Source organism: Zerene cesonia, chromosome 19, assembly GCF_012273895.1.
Source record: "Zerene cesonia ecotype Mississippi chromosome 19, Zerene_cesonia_1.1, whole genome shotgun sequence".
Taxonomy (NCBI): Eukaryota; Metazoa; Arthropoda; class Insecta; order Lepidoptera; family Pieridae; genus Zerene; species Zerene cesonia.
This window is the reverse complement of record NC_052120.1, coordinates 9,477,728-9,498,282: the sequence shown is the minus strand read 5'-3', so window position 1 is coordinate 9,498,282 and position 20,555 is coordinate 9,477,728. Positions and strand designations below refer to the sequence as shown.

General features: G+C 34.9%; 2 protein-coding genes across 2 annotated transcripts in view; both read right to left on the bottom strand.

The window, feature by feature from the left end:
• The window catches only part of LOC119834486 (triokinase/FMN cyclase-like), a 10,131-nt gene extending 1,574 nt beyond the window's left edge, over positions 1-8,557 (bottom strand). Inside the window, exons 1-14 of the mRNA XM_038358862.1 lie at positions 8,504-8,557; positions 6,604-6,754; positions 6,144-6,207; positions 5,379-5,489; positions 4,996-5,084; positions 4,277-4,366; positions 3,810-3,927; positions 3,012-3,139; positions 2,634-2,751; positions 1,989-2,233; positions 1,605-1,767; positions 1,168-1,315; positions 661-760; positions 57-190 (exon numbers count right to left, since the gene is read on the bottom strand). Coding sequence (XP_038214790.1) covers positions 57-190; positions 661-760; positions 1,168-1,315; positions 1,605-1,767; positions 1,989-2,233; positions 2,634-2,751; positions 3,012-3,139; positions 3,810-3,927; positions 4,277-4,366; positions 4,996-5,084; positions 5,379-5,489; positions 6,144-6,207; positions 6,604-6,738 — 1,643 coding nt within the window. The 5' untranslated portion in view covers positions 6,739-6,754; positions 8,504-8,557. The remainder of the gene's footprint in view (positions 1-56; positions 191-660; positions 761-1,167; positions 1,316-1,604; positions 1,768-1,988; positions 2,234-2,633; positions 2,752-3,011; positions 3,140-3,809; positions 3,928-4,276; positions 4,367-4,995; positions 5,085-5,378; positions 5,490-6,143; positions 6,208-6,603; positions 6,755-8,503) is intronic.
• A 1,436-nt stretch (positions 8,558-9,993) lies between these two features.
• LOC119834364 (neutral ceramidase-like) lies at positions 9,994-20,122 on the bottom strand. The gene is made up of 14 exons (XM_038358708.1): positions 19,895-20,122; positions 17,881-18,024; positions 16,874-17,050; positions 16,465-16,592; positions 15,866-16,064; positions 15,201-15,407; positions 14,718-14,837; positions 13,973-14,062; positions 12,897-13,010; positions 12,269-12,496; positions 11,816-11,911; positions 11,382-11,549; positions 10,916-11,028; positions 9,994-10,192 (listed from the first exon to the last, which is right to left on the bottom strand). The coding sequence occupies exons 1-14, from the start codon at positions 20,120-20,122 to the stop codon at positions 9,994-9,996; spliced, it is 2,211 nt and encodes a 736-aa protein (XP_038214636.1).
• Between the last annotated feature and the right edge of the window lie 433 nt (positions 20,123-20,555).

Below are 20,555 nucleotides of genomic sequence, written 5' to 3'. Positions count from 1 at the left end.
ATTTCACAATTTTTCTCCACATTTAGGCTTATTTTTATATAGTTTCTTATAATTACCTCGCCACCATATTTGCTGTGGCCTTTGCACCCTTATCGGCAGCCTCTATAACCTTTTCAAGAACAATTTTCATTGAATTTGATTCTGACAGAGCCTCTTTGAACGCTGTCGCTGCAGCGTGTAGTGTGTCCAACTATAACAAAGAAATTAATTAAATAATGGACAAAATATATTTAGAGCATGGCATAAAAAAGTTTCTTTAAATAGGAGTTGTCTATCGATATTACACACGTTATTAAAGATTAGTATGATTAGGTAAAACATTAGTCTGCTGTGGGAGATCAAAGGGCTATTATTTTAGTTCAATATTTATCAATTAATTTTCAATCGACGTCCCAAAAATTAACGAGGTTCTCAATTAGAGTGACTTTGTTTTTATTGGCGTGATTTTCTTAGTGTTTGATAGGAGATAGTTGTAGTTGAGTCCGAATTAGAATTTGGATTGGTACCTTCCCCCTGGTACGTAGTGGTAGGTTACGTTAGGATAAAGAAAGAAATGGTCATTCGTTTTAGGAAAGTTCGCAATCGACCGTTATGTGTATAAATATATTGCCAAATAAATAAATAAATTGTATTTTAGCTGTGTAAACTAAACAGTGTTACCATAGTCCTATCACCAGGCTCCGCGCCCCCGTACTTCGTGATAGCGGCCATCGCGGAATTCCAAGCGGACAACCATGTTTCACTGTTATTTGTTTCAGCACTGAAACAATTGCATTAAATAATAATCCTTTTAAATAGTTTATATAACCTAAACTAACTGTATATCACTACATAGTATAACAAAGTCACTTTCTCTGTCCCTAAGTATGCTTAAATCTTTAAAACTACGCAACGGATTTTGATGGTTTTTTTAATAGATAGAGTGACTCAAGAGGAAGGATTATATGTATAATAACATCTATTAAACTAACCCGAATTTGCATTTGAACGCGTGCGAAGCCGCGGACAAAAGCTAGTTAACTAAAAAAACTAAATTAACTATTGTATTTAGCATACCTTTGAAATATATTTCATTTTATAGATATTTTACATACATATATTTATATTATAATCAAATATGTATTTTGATTACCTAAAGCATATAAATAAATGATAAATAAACCTCACTTCATAAACTCCTGCGCAGCGGCAGCTAGTCCCAAGCTGTACACTCCGCCGGATGTTCCGCCCATATCCGTTTCTGCTATTTCCGACAAATCCCACAGGAATTTAGAAGGATATTCGAAAGATGCGGTCTCTGAGTAAGATTTTATGGCTGTAAGAGAAAATAATGTTCTTTTTATAAGTATTGCAATTATTTATAAATTTTATATAAATTATTAAAAAAATTTAACGCATTGAAGCCTAGAGCGATCCGGGCATATTTTTTTATGTCATCGTCGGCAATGGAGCTGGTGGGTCGCCTGATGGTAAGCGCTACCACCGCCTATTAACATTTAGAGAAACGCAAGGTCGATTACATATTTACGCCTCTCCTAATGGATGGCCTCGATAAGTTGGAAAGGGATTTAGATAGGATTGACGAGATAAAAAATCATGCGCACCCTCCGCAAAGTTCTTGAGGGTGATCCCACAGTCGCCGTCCCCGCAGCCCGAGTCGAGCGTGTTGAGCAGCTGCTCGCGGCGCGCGAGCTCGGCGCACGCGGCGCTCAGCGCGCTGCGGGCCAGCTTGCGCGCCCGTGCGGATAGAGGCGGACCGGATGGCTTCTACAAGTACACAAATATTACAGTTATCCCAATTTGATACAGGTATTTACATTTTACATTACGAGAACGGCTCGACTATTTCGGCTGATATTTTAACGTTTTTATAAAGGCTTACGTATTGTTCTTATGGAGAGAAAAACCGTATCACGGATGAAGCCTGGGCGGACCACTGGTTATGGATATAAATTATGGATGTCAAATGTCAAATTTGTCAAACTTACCTTCTGCTTATCATTCAGCGTACCATCTTCGTCATCCTCATCATCCCCGTCCTCAAGTTCCCCCTCCCCCACAGACATGGCTCCACCCACCCAGCCCAGCGCATCAGTGGGCAGATCTATTAATTCTAGCCAGAGGTCACCATAAGTATCGTTTAAGTGCAATAAACAGATCTGGAAGCCCTGCATGTCTAGAGAGGTTTTTAGGTGACCTGAGAATATTCTTTCCAAACGGATTTTCTTTTGAACTGAAAAAAAATGTACATATTGAAAAATTAGTAGTAAAAAATGAAATAATTTATAATAAAATGAACAGTTACTAAAACGAAATACCACATTCACACTTATATTAAAAACAGAAAATATTTCTATGTAAGATGTTTATAACGCTTTCACACGAAAATTATAGAACGAATTTCAATAATTTTTTCACCAGTAGAAAGCTATGACTTCACATGCTACATGTAGCACGGACGAAGCCGAGCTAAATAGCTAGTTAACAATATGGGTATAGCTATTTTATCAGGTTCTTTTTCAAATACAAGAAAATGTGTGTTAAAAACCCCGCATTGGAGAATTCATTTAATGTATGTTTAAGCATCACAAGATATTTTTATATCAAGATTCATCAAAGCTTCATCTGCTCACCCAAATAGTCCTTTATTTCAGCAGCAATAATATTCATTTCCATTAAGGAAGTGCCTCCCATGTTGTTGATCATAGCGGCGACTCGTGCGCCGGCTTCCAGTTTTAGGTGTGCGGTTACCTATACGCATTATAATTATATGTTTTGAGAATTATCTATGGTAATGTTAATACATTACAAATTTATTAAAACTCGGTTGTAATATAGAAACCTACGCAGTGAGATTTATTATAAAAGTTGGTAGCTACTGATCCGATAGTTATTTTAAAATTCTTTCAAATAATTACATTTTTCTTACTTTTTTTTAGTTTTACCACGAACTCTCATCGCACCCACGGTTTTGCGTCGAGCCACTAATGAAGGATGTGGACGGTGCTCACCTGGTCCAGTATTATAGCGACGATTTCCTTGGCGGTTCCCATCTTGCGCTTCTCGACTCCCGCCTCGCCGTGCACGCCCGCGCCAATCTCCATTTCATCGGCCGCTATTTCGAATAATGGCGGTTGGCCTGTAAAGGAATTATTTGGGGTGTGTTTTAGAAACTTGCTTAACCCTAGACAGGGGTATGGCGGCCAATCCCGGCCGTCGCGCATTCCGTGTGACCGAGCCGTGTTAAACTCGAAACTCAAACATTTATTTATTCAATTAGACTTTTTATAGAAACACTTTTAAATCGTCATAGCTTAACTTTGACATTTAGCACCGATTCGGAAAGCAGTTTCTACAGAGAACAGCCGGCAAGAAACTCTGCAGTTGTTCTTTACCAATTATGTCTATTTTACATGTTAATACATAGTAACACAAACTGGATGTAATCCTGCTTTGAAAGAATTAATGAAATTGTCCTGCAAGATGTTGGATGCGTCCCGCATGTTCTGCATTTTGAACATCAAGTGCAAAGGAGATAAATTTTCTTAACGCAGAAAAATGTTACCTTTCTTTAATGGTCTATACTTTGTAGAAGTCAAATTTATATATATTTTTTTGAAATCGAATAATAAGGAGGATTCCTGCAATGCTATTATGCTACTTGGAATTGTATATATTATTCTTTTCAATAATATCGTGATGTGCTATTTAATATATTGGTGAACCAAACAATTTTATGATATAAAATACATTATATATAATAGTCGTCAAAGTATAAATGCGATTAGAAAACTGAATAGGTAACTTACCTGGTAAAGAACATGCAGTTAAGCAGATCCCCAAAGTTGCCATGTGCTTATTCACTTCGCCCGCCATACTGTGAATGGTCTGGAGATCGTACCCCCTGTGGGCCATGCCGCCACATAACTGTATATATTTTATTTTTAAGTTTTATATATCAAGTTATTTTTAAGTTTTATATTAACACTGTTGTCGTTGCAGCCTAACGACGTCCACTGCTGGACATAGGCCTCCCCCAATGATTAAACATTTTAAGGTATTAACATTGAGTTTTAAGTAATGGTGGGCTCAGTGGTGAGGACCTCGGACTTAAAATCTATAATCTACCAGCATGTCCAAGAATCAAAAGTTCGACGACATATGACATCTGCCTACAAGCACTTTGCCATCGTGGTGAATTATAGCCTGATGATGATGATTGAGTTTCAGTTTTTATATTATTCATTGAATTTCATTGACATATATGTATACAAACTTTGTATAAGAAAACTTCGCCGCACATGCTCCGCCCGCCGGTTTTGTTGTGGCTCGACGCGACATCTTCACCCACGATAAAACCCTCTACCTACGTAAGAATATAATCTTTTAAATATAGTAGGTTCGTATACCTATACACAACGCATAACAGTAGTTATAGACTGGGGGCCCGCCCTGGCTACGCCCGTGGGATGTAGGTATATATATATATAGCCTAAACCGCTCGGGATCAATTACATATACATCTGTAAAAAAATTTTTGAAATCGGTCGAGTTGTTCTTGAGGTTAGCGCGTTTAAACACTCGTGGGCTTAATATTAGTAGTAAAGTTATAAATTCTGTACATAACTAACTATTGATATGAAAATAATGGCCTAATACGTTTTCAATTTGTGTTGTTTGACATAAAATGGAATAGCTAATTAACTTTGAGTTATCTTTTTTATATTATGAATGTATTGGTTCACTTCTTTCTTGTCCTGTTTGCTTTAGCTATTATATAGCTACGTACCTAGTGCTCCTAAAAAGCTAGTCTAAGTAAACATAAATAAAAGCGTTTTGATGTGAGTTTAAAAAACTATTGTTACATTAAACCGTAACAAGTAACGAAACTTTAAGTATTTACTTATTAAGTAAAGGAATTAGCAACGAATAAAAATGCTTATAATGCAATTGAAGTTCAGGTAACATAATATATAATTTAAAGGAAAAACTTGCCTTAATTCCAGCAACCCTAGCCTTCTCGAATGCTTTTCCGAAGTTCAATCTATCTCCGGTGTAGTTCCCGAGTAGTACTAGCACACCCCCTGAATGTGACAAAGTTAAATTGTTTGATTTAGTTTATCTTTTTGGAAATGGATTAAGAAAGGATTGATTGAGGAATAAAGGAATGGACTAGGAAGGTTAGGAAGAGGATATGGGCCTCCGGATCCCCCACTCACCGAACGAAACACAACAGAACAACAACTATTTCACGCCGGTCTTCTGTGGGGCCCCAATGCGTGCCGAAGCGTGCTCAATCAGCACATAACATGTCACTCGTAATTGAAAGGTAATCCTCTATCTGGTTATTTATATATTTTAAAATAAAACAAATTTACCTGAGTTGTACTTATATAACTGCGTAATAGCATATAGTACGTTCCCAGTGGGGGGTGAGGCGAAAACGCCGCCCGCCACCGCGCCGTCCAACATGCCGGATCCGATGAGACCTGAAGCATAAATAATATTATAAGCCTTTGTTTAGTCTTATACTAAAAAAATGAAAATTGCTTGTAGTGTTGAAGATAAGAAAGTAAATTAGTATTTGAATGTACGTTACGCTCATAGCAAAAAATCCAAATCTCTAATGAAAACGTTCAAAAAAACGTTTTCGACGCATTCTGACAATTAAAGAAAGACCACATAATGCAATTCGTGTCGTGGCTGACATGCTACTCGACCTTGATGGCGTGGAAACGAAGAAAAGCCATAACGCGTTACATTAACTGGTTTACCATAACACGACGTACAGTCTTCTTTTTCTTGAAACCATATTTTAAAGTTAAAATCCATTCATTTCTTATATTTTTATGATTAGGATGAATAGCTTCTTTATTATATTTCCTTATGTGTTTTGCGCCCCGCGGTTTCACGCGGGTAATTCCGTATCTCGTAGGAATATGGGAATAAAAAGTTGCCTATATGTTATTCCAGTTGTCCAGCTGTCTACGTATCAAATTTTATTACAACCGGTTCAGTATTTTTTGCGTGAAAGAGTAACAAACGCACACACATCCTTACAAACTTTCGCATTTATAATATTAGTAGGATTAGTAGGATTGCTATCAGCTCAAGTCTGGGTCAAGAATATATCAAAAACCTACCTGCTGCAAAAGGCTCATGTCCGGAACCACCTCCCCCAAGAACGGCTACCCTCTTAGAGTCGCTCTGAAAAATAAAACATCATTCAATTTTTTAAATCAATGTACCAATATAATAAATAATATTTATATCATGTATTTCTATGTGTATAATATACCCTATTACTAAGATTTCTCTATCCAATTTTCAAAGTTTCTATCTAGATTTCCTAGCAAAGCCATAAATTCTATGGGTGACCATTTTGTTTTTCTTGTTTTTGCTGTTCCTTTTCAGCTTATTCATACAGATCCCGCGTGTCTGATTCGCACTTGACTGATTTTTCACTTTAGTACAAAACAAAAACACTAATATGTACATCGCTAACTGCTAGCACACCCACACATATATAAAGCCAGATGCATGAAATATTTATAGAACCTAACATAACGGATTCTTCAGGTTCCCACATCCTATTTCACTTACGTTTTGTCGTATAGTAACAACTCTGTGCTTAGGGTGAAGTTTCAAATTCGGGTAGAGTGCTACCACGCCTCTCAGGTTGTCATCTACGCACGTCTCTGGGGAGTTAATCACCTTCTTCGTGATGAGTTTTGACATTTTAATGAGTTTCTCTCTGAAAAGATTGTTGAAATCGAGATAACATATGTTTGCAAACAGCATTGTAATGGTTAATGATCAAAATAAATAATGTTATCATATTCAAAATAATCCACCATTAAAATGTGTAGTTTCAGCGATAAGGATTAGAAAATTTATCCATAAACTTCTTCGATATATGGATTCTTTATTTCAGTATTATTACGCAGATAGATCGAGAGATTCACATAAATTTAGGATTAAAAATATAAAAGAATAAAGTCGCTTTATCTTTTAAAAACTAAAGATTTTTTGTTAGTTTTAAAATATACACATTTTTATGTTTTTATTTACGCGTTTTGGATTGTGCGAAAGATATATAAAAAAATTAATGATATCTCCTCTTTTTTTAATGATGATGCTGTTTATTATTGAAAATATCTATATTATATTACCAATTCCGTTTTCCAAGTAAATTGGAATTCGTACTTTTTAATGCTATTCTCTCGATTAAGGATTATATTTTTATATTTACCTTTATAACGAGAATCACAACACGCATGAGCTGCTAAAGGTATAATTAACAACTGACAAATGAATTCTAAATATTGTTATCATACATATAAGGAGATATTAAGCTATCGCTTACAGTTAAAGTTTATGACCCTTGATATTTTTGTGATAAATTTGAAAACAAAACATTTTAATCGTTCATATCCTATCAACAATAATGTTATGGTGAATGTTATAACTTTATAACGATTCGAAAGCGTTTCCATAAAAAGTTTAATTGAATAAATAAAAATAAAATGTTTGAGTTAGGTAGAAAATTAATATGTAGGTATCCCAGTGTACTCCGCAGCCAAATTACTTGTTTTCACCATATACCTACAAATGGCGTCGTCAATTTACATAAGCTAGCAGTATTATTGTAAAAAGTTACTTTTCTGAAACGTCCACCAGGTGCTAGTTGTGGGTCGACGGAGCCCCGTTTTTTATTACAAGGCTTGCGTATCAGTCGTCTTGTGTATCACTAGTCTCTATTGAGACAAAAGAAAAAAGTATAAAGCTCATAAGCTTGTACAGTAAAATTTTCGAACTGATTTTAATAAAATTGATAGTTCAATTCGTTTACTGTTACTATAATTTTAAATAATTTTTATATACATAAAGACAATGTGTATCTACGCAACAACAATACACGACACCTTGACATTCATTATTTTCCTCTATATGGTATTCTATGTACGTTAAATAACCACAGCATAACAATCTATAAATTCTCATTTTAAAGTTCAAAAAATATATAATCACATAGTTGCGACTGATCCCTTAGTACAATGTTAGCGGGAGTGGAAAAATCAGGCTGCCTCAAACCTCACAGAGATACGGGACTTCACTTTCATAAAAAAGTAAATTCAGTATATTTTCTCGAAAGGATATATCAATAAGCGAGATGGGAAGCGGGGACGCACAATTGGCTAATAGACCAAGTAACAAATGATTTACTGTGCTACTTGTATGATATCCATATCTATCTATTAAACGATTAAACATATTAGGAACGCGCATTCACTCTTACAATATTAGAACTATTGGTAAGAACCCTTTTCGCGAATTTACAACTTGAAAATAAGCATGAATATTAAATTTCGCGCGAAAACTTTGGAACTATAAAAAAAAACAAGTAATTATATTAAAATGTAAACTGTCTTTAAAACTGTTTCTTTGCACCATAAAGCAACAAATAGCAATGTATTTGCTTCTGAAGTACGTAACTACTTACCATCCAAACTTTCTGTATAAACACTTACTACTAAAACTGCACCTAGTTTTATCATCTACACTCTATGCACATTATTATATCTATTTAATATATTCACTCGTTGAAGAACGTTTCCGCACGTCAGTATTAATGAGACTGACTATGGCATCCACACTACTGGTATGAGAACATCATAAACAGAAGATATTTAAAAGTCAATCTAAACTTTATCGCAATTCATTAAGGCATATAATTCCTGATCAATATCTCTTGGAAGTCTAAGTAAAATGGAGCTATTATAGTAACAAATTGAAGTTCGCAAACAAAACCAAGGCATAAATTGTTTGTCAAACATATCACAGATTCGGGTACCGTACGCTACACTGAAGATTTGAGCAGTCATAATCAATTCATAAGATAAATTTGAACCAGGGCAATGTCTGACATTACAGACACCTACTGAAGAATATCTAGTATATGGTAGGAAACAACATCTATTTTTATTATTTGTTCGTCTGTAGGTATTTTTGTGTAAACGCTAAAATTTTAAGTTTCATTCAATAAAACATGTAGAATGTAACTAACATGCGATAGGATTTTTATATACTTATAGCTGCGGCAAAAGTATTAAAATAAAATAAACATTATGCCACTTCATATCCATAGATTACTTTTATTAAATTACATTATTCCAATTACTTGTAGCAATTAACTATTTCTTTATCAAACTAGAATTAATTCTACGGAATTCAAAATACTTATACTTATACTTAATTCAAAATAATTCAAAATACTGACTTGAGTGATGTCTAATTAGGTATTATTTCTATATCAAATTATTAACCCAACAAGTTAATTTGTACGTTTAACCAAATCTCGATACACTGAAGTCTCTCGATACCATTAAAGTTTACTTACACACCTATGTTAAATCACTAGCTGTGCTCCGCGGTTTCACCCGGGTGAGTCCGTACCACGTCGGAATATTTGGATAAAAAGTTGCCTACATGTTATTTCAGCTGTCCAGCTATCTACGTACGAACTACGTTCATTGCAATCGGTTCAGTAGTTTTTGCGTGAAATAGTAACAAACATACACACATCATTTCAAACTTTCGCATTTATAAAATTAGTAGGATACTCAACTCTGTCTTTGGCACCGAGAATACGATTACATTACAGGTTAACGTAAACTGGTTCAATTCCCTGTGGAGACTTACGTTTATGCCCCGTCTGATTTACTTAGAACTGGCGAAAATAGGGCTTTTGGGATAAATGACTTCTTAGCGTCCGCCTGTCCCGTGCCGCCGTCCGTGATTGAGAAAAAAAAACACCATCTCTAGATTAGGTTAGGATTAAACATATAATATTGAGATTTTAAATATAGATAATTCTAATTCTCAATATTATATTTATAATAATCATCAATGACTTTTTGGTAAATTCCTTTTTTAAACCTAAAAAGACTTCACAATACCCAGCAGACATAGGAAATAAAACGAAAAACTTTGCTAAACGTTTATTCTATATCCAATAGTGAAGTTCCCAGTGGCTCCTTGGAAGCTCCTCATTACGCCCGTCACCCTCCTGGCCGTTCCTCTATACACGATCCTGTGCGGGAGGTTGGAGGGAATGGAACTGAGCGGGATGTTCCATTCGAATGATGCCGTACTGGTGCCTAGTATAGTTGACTCGCGTTTCCATTTAAATCTATGGGAAATTGCTTTAAATTAATCTATACATATGTTATTACATATTTCAACGCAATTTCTGCTTCATAACTAAACCATGCATAAAGTATTAAAACTACTCTTTCAATAACTTACTTTCTATTAACTCTGAACAATTTATAATAACTACTACTATACTAATAATATACTACGCACTCGAGTATACGTATTACGTATTCTGTTATCTGTGATATGAAAATCTGTCTAACCGTCTGTAGAGAAATTTTGAAAGAATAGAAAAACCTCGAGCGAAATGACGCGGGTTCGTATCCTGCCTCGTGATTTAATTTTTTTGTATTCTTTAAATATTTCTCATCAATTACTAACGCTCTTTCTCTGTCTGGTATCTGGGACAACCATCTGGTCGTCGACAGGTCGGACGTCCTAGATACAGATGGAAAGACGAAGTAAGAAGACCTGCACTCCCTCCAGACTGAAAACTGGCAAGAGAAGGCGCAGGATAGGATCAAATGGAGGCTCTTTTTGTCGGAGGCCAAGACTTACTTTGGGTCATTGCGACACTCTAGTAAGTAAGTATTACTAACGCTCTTTCAGGCAACCCACAACACAGTACAAAATGTAGCATGAAAAATATTTCAAGACCTAAGTCAAAACTAGACTTCTTTTTCAAAAACCTAGATATATAAATGATTAAAATGCATTAGGATTTGTCCTAATCCTAGTTATCCTAGTAATCAATTACTTAGTAGTCCAGTCGGCGTCGGAAGCCACGGTGACCCAGTGGCCCAGCTCAAGTCGCTCAACTGCCGCGTGACTCGACTCTTGGAGCAAGTCGTTCCGGGGGTTTGCTGCGACCTATACACGAAAATTTAGATATAGGTACATGTGTATATTTGTGTTATATAAATATATATATTGAAAGCATATAATACTTTTTTATGATAAGGACCTAAAAAGTATGAAATATTGTATGAAAATTATTTAATTGAAATTCTTTCAAATTTCTTCTCTAATTGCCCATTTGGTAGAATGATTTTGGCGTTAGTGTTATTTACCATTTATGTCATACATATACATAGCCTATAGCACTCAGTGAAGTTGCAGTACACTTAAAAGAATTGTAAAAAATGTATTGTTGATCACAATGACCCTGCAAATACAAAAAAAAAAAACAACAAAAAATGAATTGATAAGTCAAACAAACTCACAAAACTAGCGCTAACAACGTCCCCGGGAGCCACTGTATCCGGGGGCTGTTGGAGAACGTCTCCGAAGTTCGTCCCAAATGGGGCAGTGTCCATGATCACGGGCCCGATCAGCGATATCGTGTTGTTCCGGAAATCGATAGGTTCTGGCCCCGGGGGCAAGTGTCCACCCTATGAAATAGTGATAAAATTATAATTTTTAACCAAAAAATGAAACGCCTTAAATTTGTAACCACGCTCGCTATAAAGTGTTCGAAACGTCGAGTTAATAATATAATGAATAAATCGCGTTAAAAAGTTTTTCTAATAAACAAATTCTGGCATTGTGTAGCTAAATAAAATAAACTTTTATGCTTCTTTTCTCACTCTCTACTTATTTCACGTTCCCAATTCATAAAAATTCTGCTTTAAAGACAATAAATAAAACAAAGGAATACCTCAATAGCAACAGCGGTGAACTCTCTAAACTTGTTGAGGAATATGTCCAGAGTGTGGGGGCCGTATATTACTGACGCTGCCTCGTACCTTTGTACCTGAGTGATAGTTATTTAATCAATATTCAGTGGATGTTAAGCAAATGTCTTGGATAGTATTTCATAAATTGTGTTAAATAAAAATATAAAAACAGTTGAATAAAATTTATAGTTAATATTTTTAGGTTTATTAAAAAACTGTTGGCAGATATGATGCGTTTTTGAAAAAATAACAATATTTAATGTAGAACCTCGTTTAATAATTCCCTTTTTTTCTTTTCATTAAAAATTGTCAAATATTTGTATATTGCGTTGAATACATTCAAAGTTTTTTTTTGTTATTGTATTTACTATCACCAGAACACAAAGAACACAGAACACAAAATATTAAAAAACCATAAGATCAAGTAATAATACCTGATACTCCTCAAAAGTGGTCACATAATGTATGTATTCATTAGCCAGCGCGGACACGACCACCCTCCTCTCGAATCCCCTGTCCTCCATCACAGATCCTATCACATCCTTCACCCTCCTCCCCGCCATAGTACTGGGCTCCCCGGGAATTCCCGCGATAGCAAGGTTCCCTAGCCATATAAGGGATATGGACACTCTGTGAGGGTGCCAAGGGAGTGGGAAGTTAGCCTTGAACAAAATGGCGGGTTTGAGTTACGAGAAATATTGAGCAATATATTTTAAAATTTGAGGAAAAGAAGAAAGAAACTAGAATAAAGGGGATATGTGTGAAAAGAGAAAAAAAGCAGCAAGAAGTGTGTTTGTAAGTTATTTTTTAAGAAAGATGAGAAGCTTCTAAGAAAATGGCACAAATACAAATTTGAAAGTGTAGAAAAAACGCGAAAATGTATGTACATATATACTCTTTCACGCAAAATCTACTGAACCGATTGCAATGAAATTTGGTAGATAGCTGGACAACTGGAATAACATAAGCAACTTTTTATCCCGATATTCCTACGGGATACAGACTTACGCGGGTGAAACCGCGGGGCGCAGCTTGTCATAAACATGTATGAAAGTATCTCACCCTCCCAGTAGCAAGTAGTATAGGTTTGGGGGCGTGGCACTCGATGTCTTCCGCAGTGGGTCTTGCTACTATGTCAGTTATGAGGTCTAGTAGTGGATTGTTGTTTACTGTGCCCTGGTCAATTTAAAATTGGCTTTTTTATTTGTGTTAACTATTTTTTGCCTAATTACGACACATCTGGTATTCTTATTTCTACACTAATATTATAAAGAGGAAAACTTTGTTTGTTTGTTTGGTTGTAATGAATAGGCTCAAAAACTACTGGACCGATTTTAAAAATTCTTTCACCATTCGAAAGCTACATTATCCACGGGTAACATAGACTATATTTTATTTTGGAAAAAAATAGGGTTCCGTGACATATCTTTGTTAAAACATCCAAACCAGTATACCTATAAAGCTGAAGGATTAGTTAGTTCCTTTGTTATTATTTAAACTCAAATATATAACTCTAATCGCAATAATTCAGATATTCAACTGGACAGCTATATATCATAAAGCTGAAGAGTTTGTTCGTTTGTTTGAACGTGCTAATCTTAGGAACTACTGGTCCGTTTTGAATTCTTTCAGTTTTAGATGCCCTACAATAAAAGTATTGAGGGTGAATTTAGGCTTTATATGTACCACGGGCGAAGCCGGGGTGGACAGCTAGTATTCAATAAACAAATACAATAATACATTATAAAATATCACTGTATATAAAACAGATAAAACATAAAACAAAGCTTAAATCTTTAAAACTACGCAACGGATATTGGTGGTTTTTTTTTTATAGATAGAGTGACTCAAGAGGAAGGTTTATATGTATATATGTAGCATCTATTAAACTACTCTGAACTTAACGCGCGCGAAGCCGCGAGCAAAAGCTAGTTTGGAAATAAGAATTTCTATTCATTTCTTCTCTTCTTTTAATTCTTTTCTCTTGTTCCTCTTATGTGTTGTTTGTTTCTTATTATAATATTATGTTAATCTTAAATTACGATTTATTGAAAATTTTACAGAATAAACCAAACGTGTATTTTCTAAACAAGTTTATATAAGTGTTATTTTTAACTCAGCCATTTACCCCAACATACCTGCGTGATATTAAGTAAGTTAGCGCCATCTATTGTGCCTGACGCGAAACTGTATCCCAAGCTAGGCACACAGCCTTTTACAGGGTTACTCTGGAAATATAAAAATTAGATAACTATTAAACAAATACTTTTGTGCCAAAGAGTGATTATTTGAAAAATTGGGGAATATTGTGACATCAACAATATATTTTGTTCGGTCGGATCATCCCTACTAATATTATAAATGCGAAAGTAACTATGTCTGTCTGTGTGTTACGCTTTCACACCTTAACCTCTGAACCAATTTTTTTTTGTAATTTGGTAGGAAGGTAGAACTGAACTTGGGAAAGGTCATAGAATAGTTTTTATCACGAAAAAAATGATAGAAGGAGTTGAAATAGGGATATGAAAGCGATATAACCAATGCCACGCGCGGGCGGAAAGGTAGTATAATATAAATCACAATAATATTATAAATATGGAAGTTTGTTTGTTTCGCTGTTTGTCCGTCAATCACGTTGAAACTCCTGAACGGATTTTGTATGAGGATTTTGAGAATAGGAAAGAGCTGACTTGGGTGATAGAATACTTTTTATTCCGATTAAATGCTTTGAGAAAAAACAAGAATCTTTATATCCAGGAGCAGCCGGGATGAGCGTCTAGTATATAATATGTATATATATATACAAATTAAATAATAATGAGTTTTCTAACACATGTCTCGAAATACATTTCACAACTAAAACCATTCCTTCTTTATACCCACCGCGTTAAAAGTGCGTGAGACAGGATCATACTTGGGCACAGTTTCTTCAGACATTTCAACAAACTGATGCACTACGGCCAGCTCCCCCACTAACTCTTCCGCTTCAGAGTTTAGTACTTCCTGGAAATAATAAGAGTTTGTGTTTTTCGAATATTTTATCTCTTTTGTGTATGGGGGATTATAGAAAACTGTTGAAAACTTTATAGCAAGAATCTAAATATTAAATTACTTTCATCCATCATTTAAAGGGATTACACGGTGTTTGCCAGATTGAGTTGTGACACGAGTTTCGTTAAATTAGATAATTAATATAAGAGTGGACGAAATTGAAATGAGTCGAGAAACATATGATTCATATGAAATATAAAATAATGAAATCACTTTATTTGTCGAAATATTGTTTATTAGTTGATAATTTTGATGTGAGATGCCAGTTCTTGCACTCTGCTACTGATCACACATTGTGCTCCAACACCCACTCACCAGAGCGGCCTGGAACACCCTGGTCCCAATGATCTCGGTGCTCTGGAACATGTCCTCCCCAGGGCCCATGGAGAAGCAAAGCTCCCTGGCCTCACAGAGCAGGAACTGGTTGTCGCACTCTCTGCCGCTGAACTCGCAGCGAGCGCCGCGCGTGTTGGGCGACACGTCGCCAAGACTCGCTGACAAGAAACCGGCCACTATGGCTGGCTGGGATGGGATGTTTTAGATAATTTGTATGAAATAGGGTTAGCAATATTATATAATTATAATTATAGTGATTATATAATTTGTTTCCTTTCTTTTCACCTTTTTTTTAATAACTGTTTCATATTGATTAAAAAATAAGGTTAAGTTAGTTATTAAAAAATTACATTGTTTAATTATTTCTTATAAATAAAAATAAGCATATAATATTTAGTACAAATAACCTAACGCCATTTTGAAATGCTAAATGCCACAATAATTTCTCTTAAATCTTGAAAAGAAATAATTATTAAGTATTTAATATCTCATAGCAATTTTAATGTAAAACTTTAATTTCAAAAATAAAGAGAAGAATATATTGATATATGTAGATAGACAACAACAAATCCACACCAATACTTATACTAAGAACCCAAAATTCCGACAAAATAATTCTAAATAAACAACAAGCCAGCACAAACCTTGCCAACTGGCCGTCCCGGGTTCAATTCCGTCTCCAGCCTCATAGCGGCGTACCCAAGGTTATCAGAAGAGACCAATTTATTGGTCATGTTCATGCTGGTGGTGTGTACCGCGAACCAGTTCAGCACCCCATGGAGGCTACCATCAGGTTTGACTATGCGGACTTGGGTTAATTCGTTGTCTGTGTTTGTGTCATATCTAAGATAATGGCCAGGAAATTATTAAAGAAAGATATGATTAAATGCTTAAATGTTTGAGAAAAATTAAATTGTTTTGTTTATATTTAATTTGTATTTGATATCAATCATAAAAAATTGGAAAAAATACTCTTAATTAAATTATGAGAATTATGTTTTTTAAGAGTCGCTATGAAAGTTAGAGTTATAAATGAAAAAAAATGGCTAAATAAATATGGGTATGCTCGCACTTTGCTTGAAGATGGAAATAATGGGGACTAAAAATAATATAGTGACTAGGATGGTCGGGATTTTTGAATATTTAGACAAATAACATCAAAGTAATCAATTCTAATATAATGTAATATGTATATTACACAAACGAATATACATTTATAATCGTTAACAATCCCAAAACTCACCTACTCCTTTCTTCTTCCGGGTTATACATATACGAATAGGGCGATCTGTTCATGTGTGCGTGCCACACACGCGTACTTGCTGTGTACAGCCGCGCTGGTGACATGTTCTCGTGCGCGCGGATGATGCTCTGTTAAGTGTGTGTGTGTGTATTGTATGTGCAAAATTGCTGAATCGATTTTGAATAAATTGTTTGTGCTAAACGTAAGGGAAATGGTTGCATCGTTTATAGTGATAGAGTTAATATTTAGCAACACAGTATTATCAAACTATAATGCTGGTATAACTTTTAAATCAATCACAATTTAAATTAACAAGTATCATTTAAATTAGAAAGGGTAAACTTCATTGTTAAAAGAATTTTTAACGAATGTATAGACTCAATTACTATACGAAATAACCATTACCTACCCTAGTTATACCTTCCACATAGGCATTGTAGGTCTCTGTAGAAAAGCCTAGAATGGAAATATCTAGAATGAAGTCAACAAGATGGCCGCCTGGTGCGCTGTGTGTGTGCGTTCCTGTGATTATCACATTTTGAAGACTGTACATGTCTCCATATAAATGTTGAAGTTTTTTCACTACCTTCAAATAAATAATAAAAGAATTTTTTCACATAATTATCTAAGACTTGGTTTTATTAATTCATTTAATTTATATCTACTGATTGTGACACTAAATTAAAATAAAGCAGCTTTGTTTCAAAGTGGCAACTAAAGATGAGCCATAATGTTGTCTATACATATAAAATTCTCAGGTCCCAATGTCAGTTACCATACTCCTCAGAAACGGCTGGATCGATTCTCAAGAAATTTTGCATACATATAGGGTAGCTTAAGAATCAGCTAACACCTATTTTTATACCCCTAACTGATAAGCGTAAGGTAGAACAGCGTTTTTATACAATAACATTTAAAGGACACAATATTTTAATTGAAATATAGAATAAAGGTAGGATAACCTAATAATCACACCTTATAAAATAATCACCTATCAGTTCCCAGTATAAAATACTACGTATGTATGCATAAAACGAGTAAATATACATGATAATTATATAGATGATTATTGTGGGAGTCGAGCATGCTTCGGTACGAATTGAGCCAGCTCGCACCGGGGAAGTACCACACCCCCACAGAAAACCGGCGTGAAATAATAGCTTGCTATTGTGTTTCGTACGGTGAGTGGGAGAGCCGGAGGCCTATTTCCTTCTCCTCGCCCTTCCCAGTCCATTCCTTCTTTCCGGTCATCAATCCTTTCCTCATCCCTCATCCTTTAAAAGCGGGCAGCGCATTCTCAGAGGTCTAAGCCTCTGCAAATGTTCATGGGCGGTAGTGATCGTTTACCATCAGGCGAACCACCAGCTCAGTTGCCCGCTATGACATAAAAAAAATTCCATGGTTTTTCATCATTACCTCACGCCGAACTGCGATGCCGATAGATATTACTTCAGCAGTCACTAACACAACTCTAGTATTTCCCTTTACGAATATAAACGCGCGAGAGAACTGCCGAGTGTGTAAGCCAGCTCCCGCCTGGCCTAGATCGGCGTAGCCCATCTAAAATAAACAAACGTTAAACCGTATTTTTCACATTTTCCTCCAAGTTTTCAAAATATAACAGTAAAGCTGAAACTTTGACGTAATCAAGGGAAAAACGGGATATATTTAATTACCCGTAAATGGAAATTTGCACTTTCATAAAGGGTTCTAACGGTTTACCACGATGCTTATGTTTCTGTGAACATGATGCTAATCCGCTAAATGGCATCTTTTATAAATGTAATCTTCTTTCAGCATAAATAGAATACTGGTCGTCAAACCGTGTCAAGCAAATTATAATGAAACAATTGGCATGTTATTCTGGATGGCTGTAAAATGTACATCCTAGTATATTATTGTATTAATTATCTATGGTACAACATATGAATTTTAAGAGCTGTAAACAGTGTGTTTAATTTAATTTTTTGCAGCAAACATAGCAAAACCGTAACCTGTAAACATCGTCAGATTAAAATGTTTCTCGCGAGATTGTAAACTTTCAAAAAAATTGTGATTCGCAACATAGATACTGCCAAGGAAATGCTAAAGAATTGAACGCTATTTTTCAGTAGTATAAAGTATCGAAATGAAACCGTAAATTAATTTAACCGTAAACCGAAAGTTGTAAGTGTGTAAAAATTACGTATAAAACATCAAAAAACTTCGTAATACTTCATAACTCGGTAATCACAAAGTCGTCACAAAGAGCTGTCTGAGCACCGGGTTTTTGCATTCACCGATAATAATCGAATCAATTGCCCGTAGCACGCTTTCGACAAGATTAAGTGCTCAAGCACTAATTTGATTACAACTTAATTAGTTGATTGATTAATAATATTATCCCCCCTAATGATGATAAGGAAATTCTCTCTTTATCAGCGTTTACCTAACATATTATCTTTCTAAGAACATTAAAAATAATAACAAATAGTTATAAGCAACCTAAATCAAGATACTTCATTGTATGACCCAGTTATTATGCATAGCATTTCAAATTATTATTCCAAATTTTATTTGGCAACAAGACAAGCGGTTCGCGCTGGCTATGCCCGTGGTAAATGTATAGCTTATGTCAATAAGTGAAGATGCGTGCTTTACCCTAGAACTTAGAGTACTAATTTCGATAAGAAGGTAAAAATGGGTTATCAGATCAGTGCAGGACGGGACTATCTTTTTATTTTACGTAACTGTATCGAATAGGATACAAAAGACTGATCACTACTGTACTTATGATCAGACTAATATTATAAATGTGAAAGTTTGTTTGTTTGGATGTTTGTCCGTCGATCACACTGAAACTACTGAACGGATCACGATGAAATTTGGTATACAGACAGGGTATGAAGGTATTAAATTCTCCCTTGGGATAAAACAATAATACACAGTCACTAAATCAAAAAAAAAAATTAAATTCCACGCGGGCAAAACCGCTGGCGGAAGCTAGTAACTCCATATGTAAAAGATTTTAGATATATATCCCATACTTTACTAACGACTTCACAATAGTAGATTGCGAAAGACATAAGTCTTAATTATACTCGTAGTTAGTTCACTTTGATTGTGGAATATTTCAACAGTCACGTGATGAAATAACACTTTATTATATAGTGAAACTATATAACATAATCAACAAATTATATGTTATACAGAATACTAATTGTGGACCAGATGTGAAAAATTTTTCCATATCACTCGGTAAATATAAACTGCCTATTTGTAAACAATTTTTTCAAAATCTATCTAGTAAATTTTGAGGTGAATCGTAACAACAAACACATACCTACGTAATTCCTTACAACAAAGTAATGTATCAAAATATATCCCCGTTATAATAAGCGGTACACTTACTTTATAATATATTGATGATTCAATAAATTAAATTACTTACAAAATTAATTTCCACACATGGTCCTGTCATGTCTGCTATACCAACTCCCACTTGGAAGTAATCTGGCCCATAATCACTGGTGGTTTGAGGGACGGTAATGGGATTTGGGGTAGTGGTACTATCAGTGGTATCGTCGTTTATTACGAGTATAATCACAGCTGTCATACCACCCACCACCCAGAGAACGAGAGCTACCATCACCACCTTGCCTATTATTGGTATGGCCATGGTCCCTAAATGGTTTTAAATAAATTAGTTTTATAATTTAACATACTGAACTAAATTTTATTTACTTGCAAACTGCTTTTCCAATTTTTTGGAAAGTAAATAAAATTATAATGATTATATGTAAACATAAGATCACAATAACATCGACTTACATACAAAACTAGGTGATAGACATAGATACGTGGGACAGAAATAAAATTGAAATGTCTGTTTTCCGACTTAGTAAAATATAAAATAATAAAATATATAATAAAATAATAAAAAATAAAGCCTACTATAGCATTAATGAATATATGGAAGATGCCAATCCATGGAATGTTGTCGCTTAAGAACCACAGGTCAGTTCATTGGCATCATTGTTATTATGTACATGTTACATGCTGTGTAGAATTAAAATGTAAAATTTATATCTTATATCTTTAAACGAGCAATT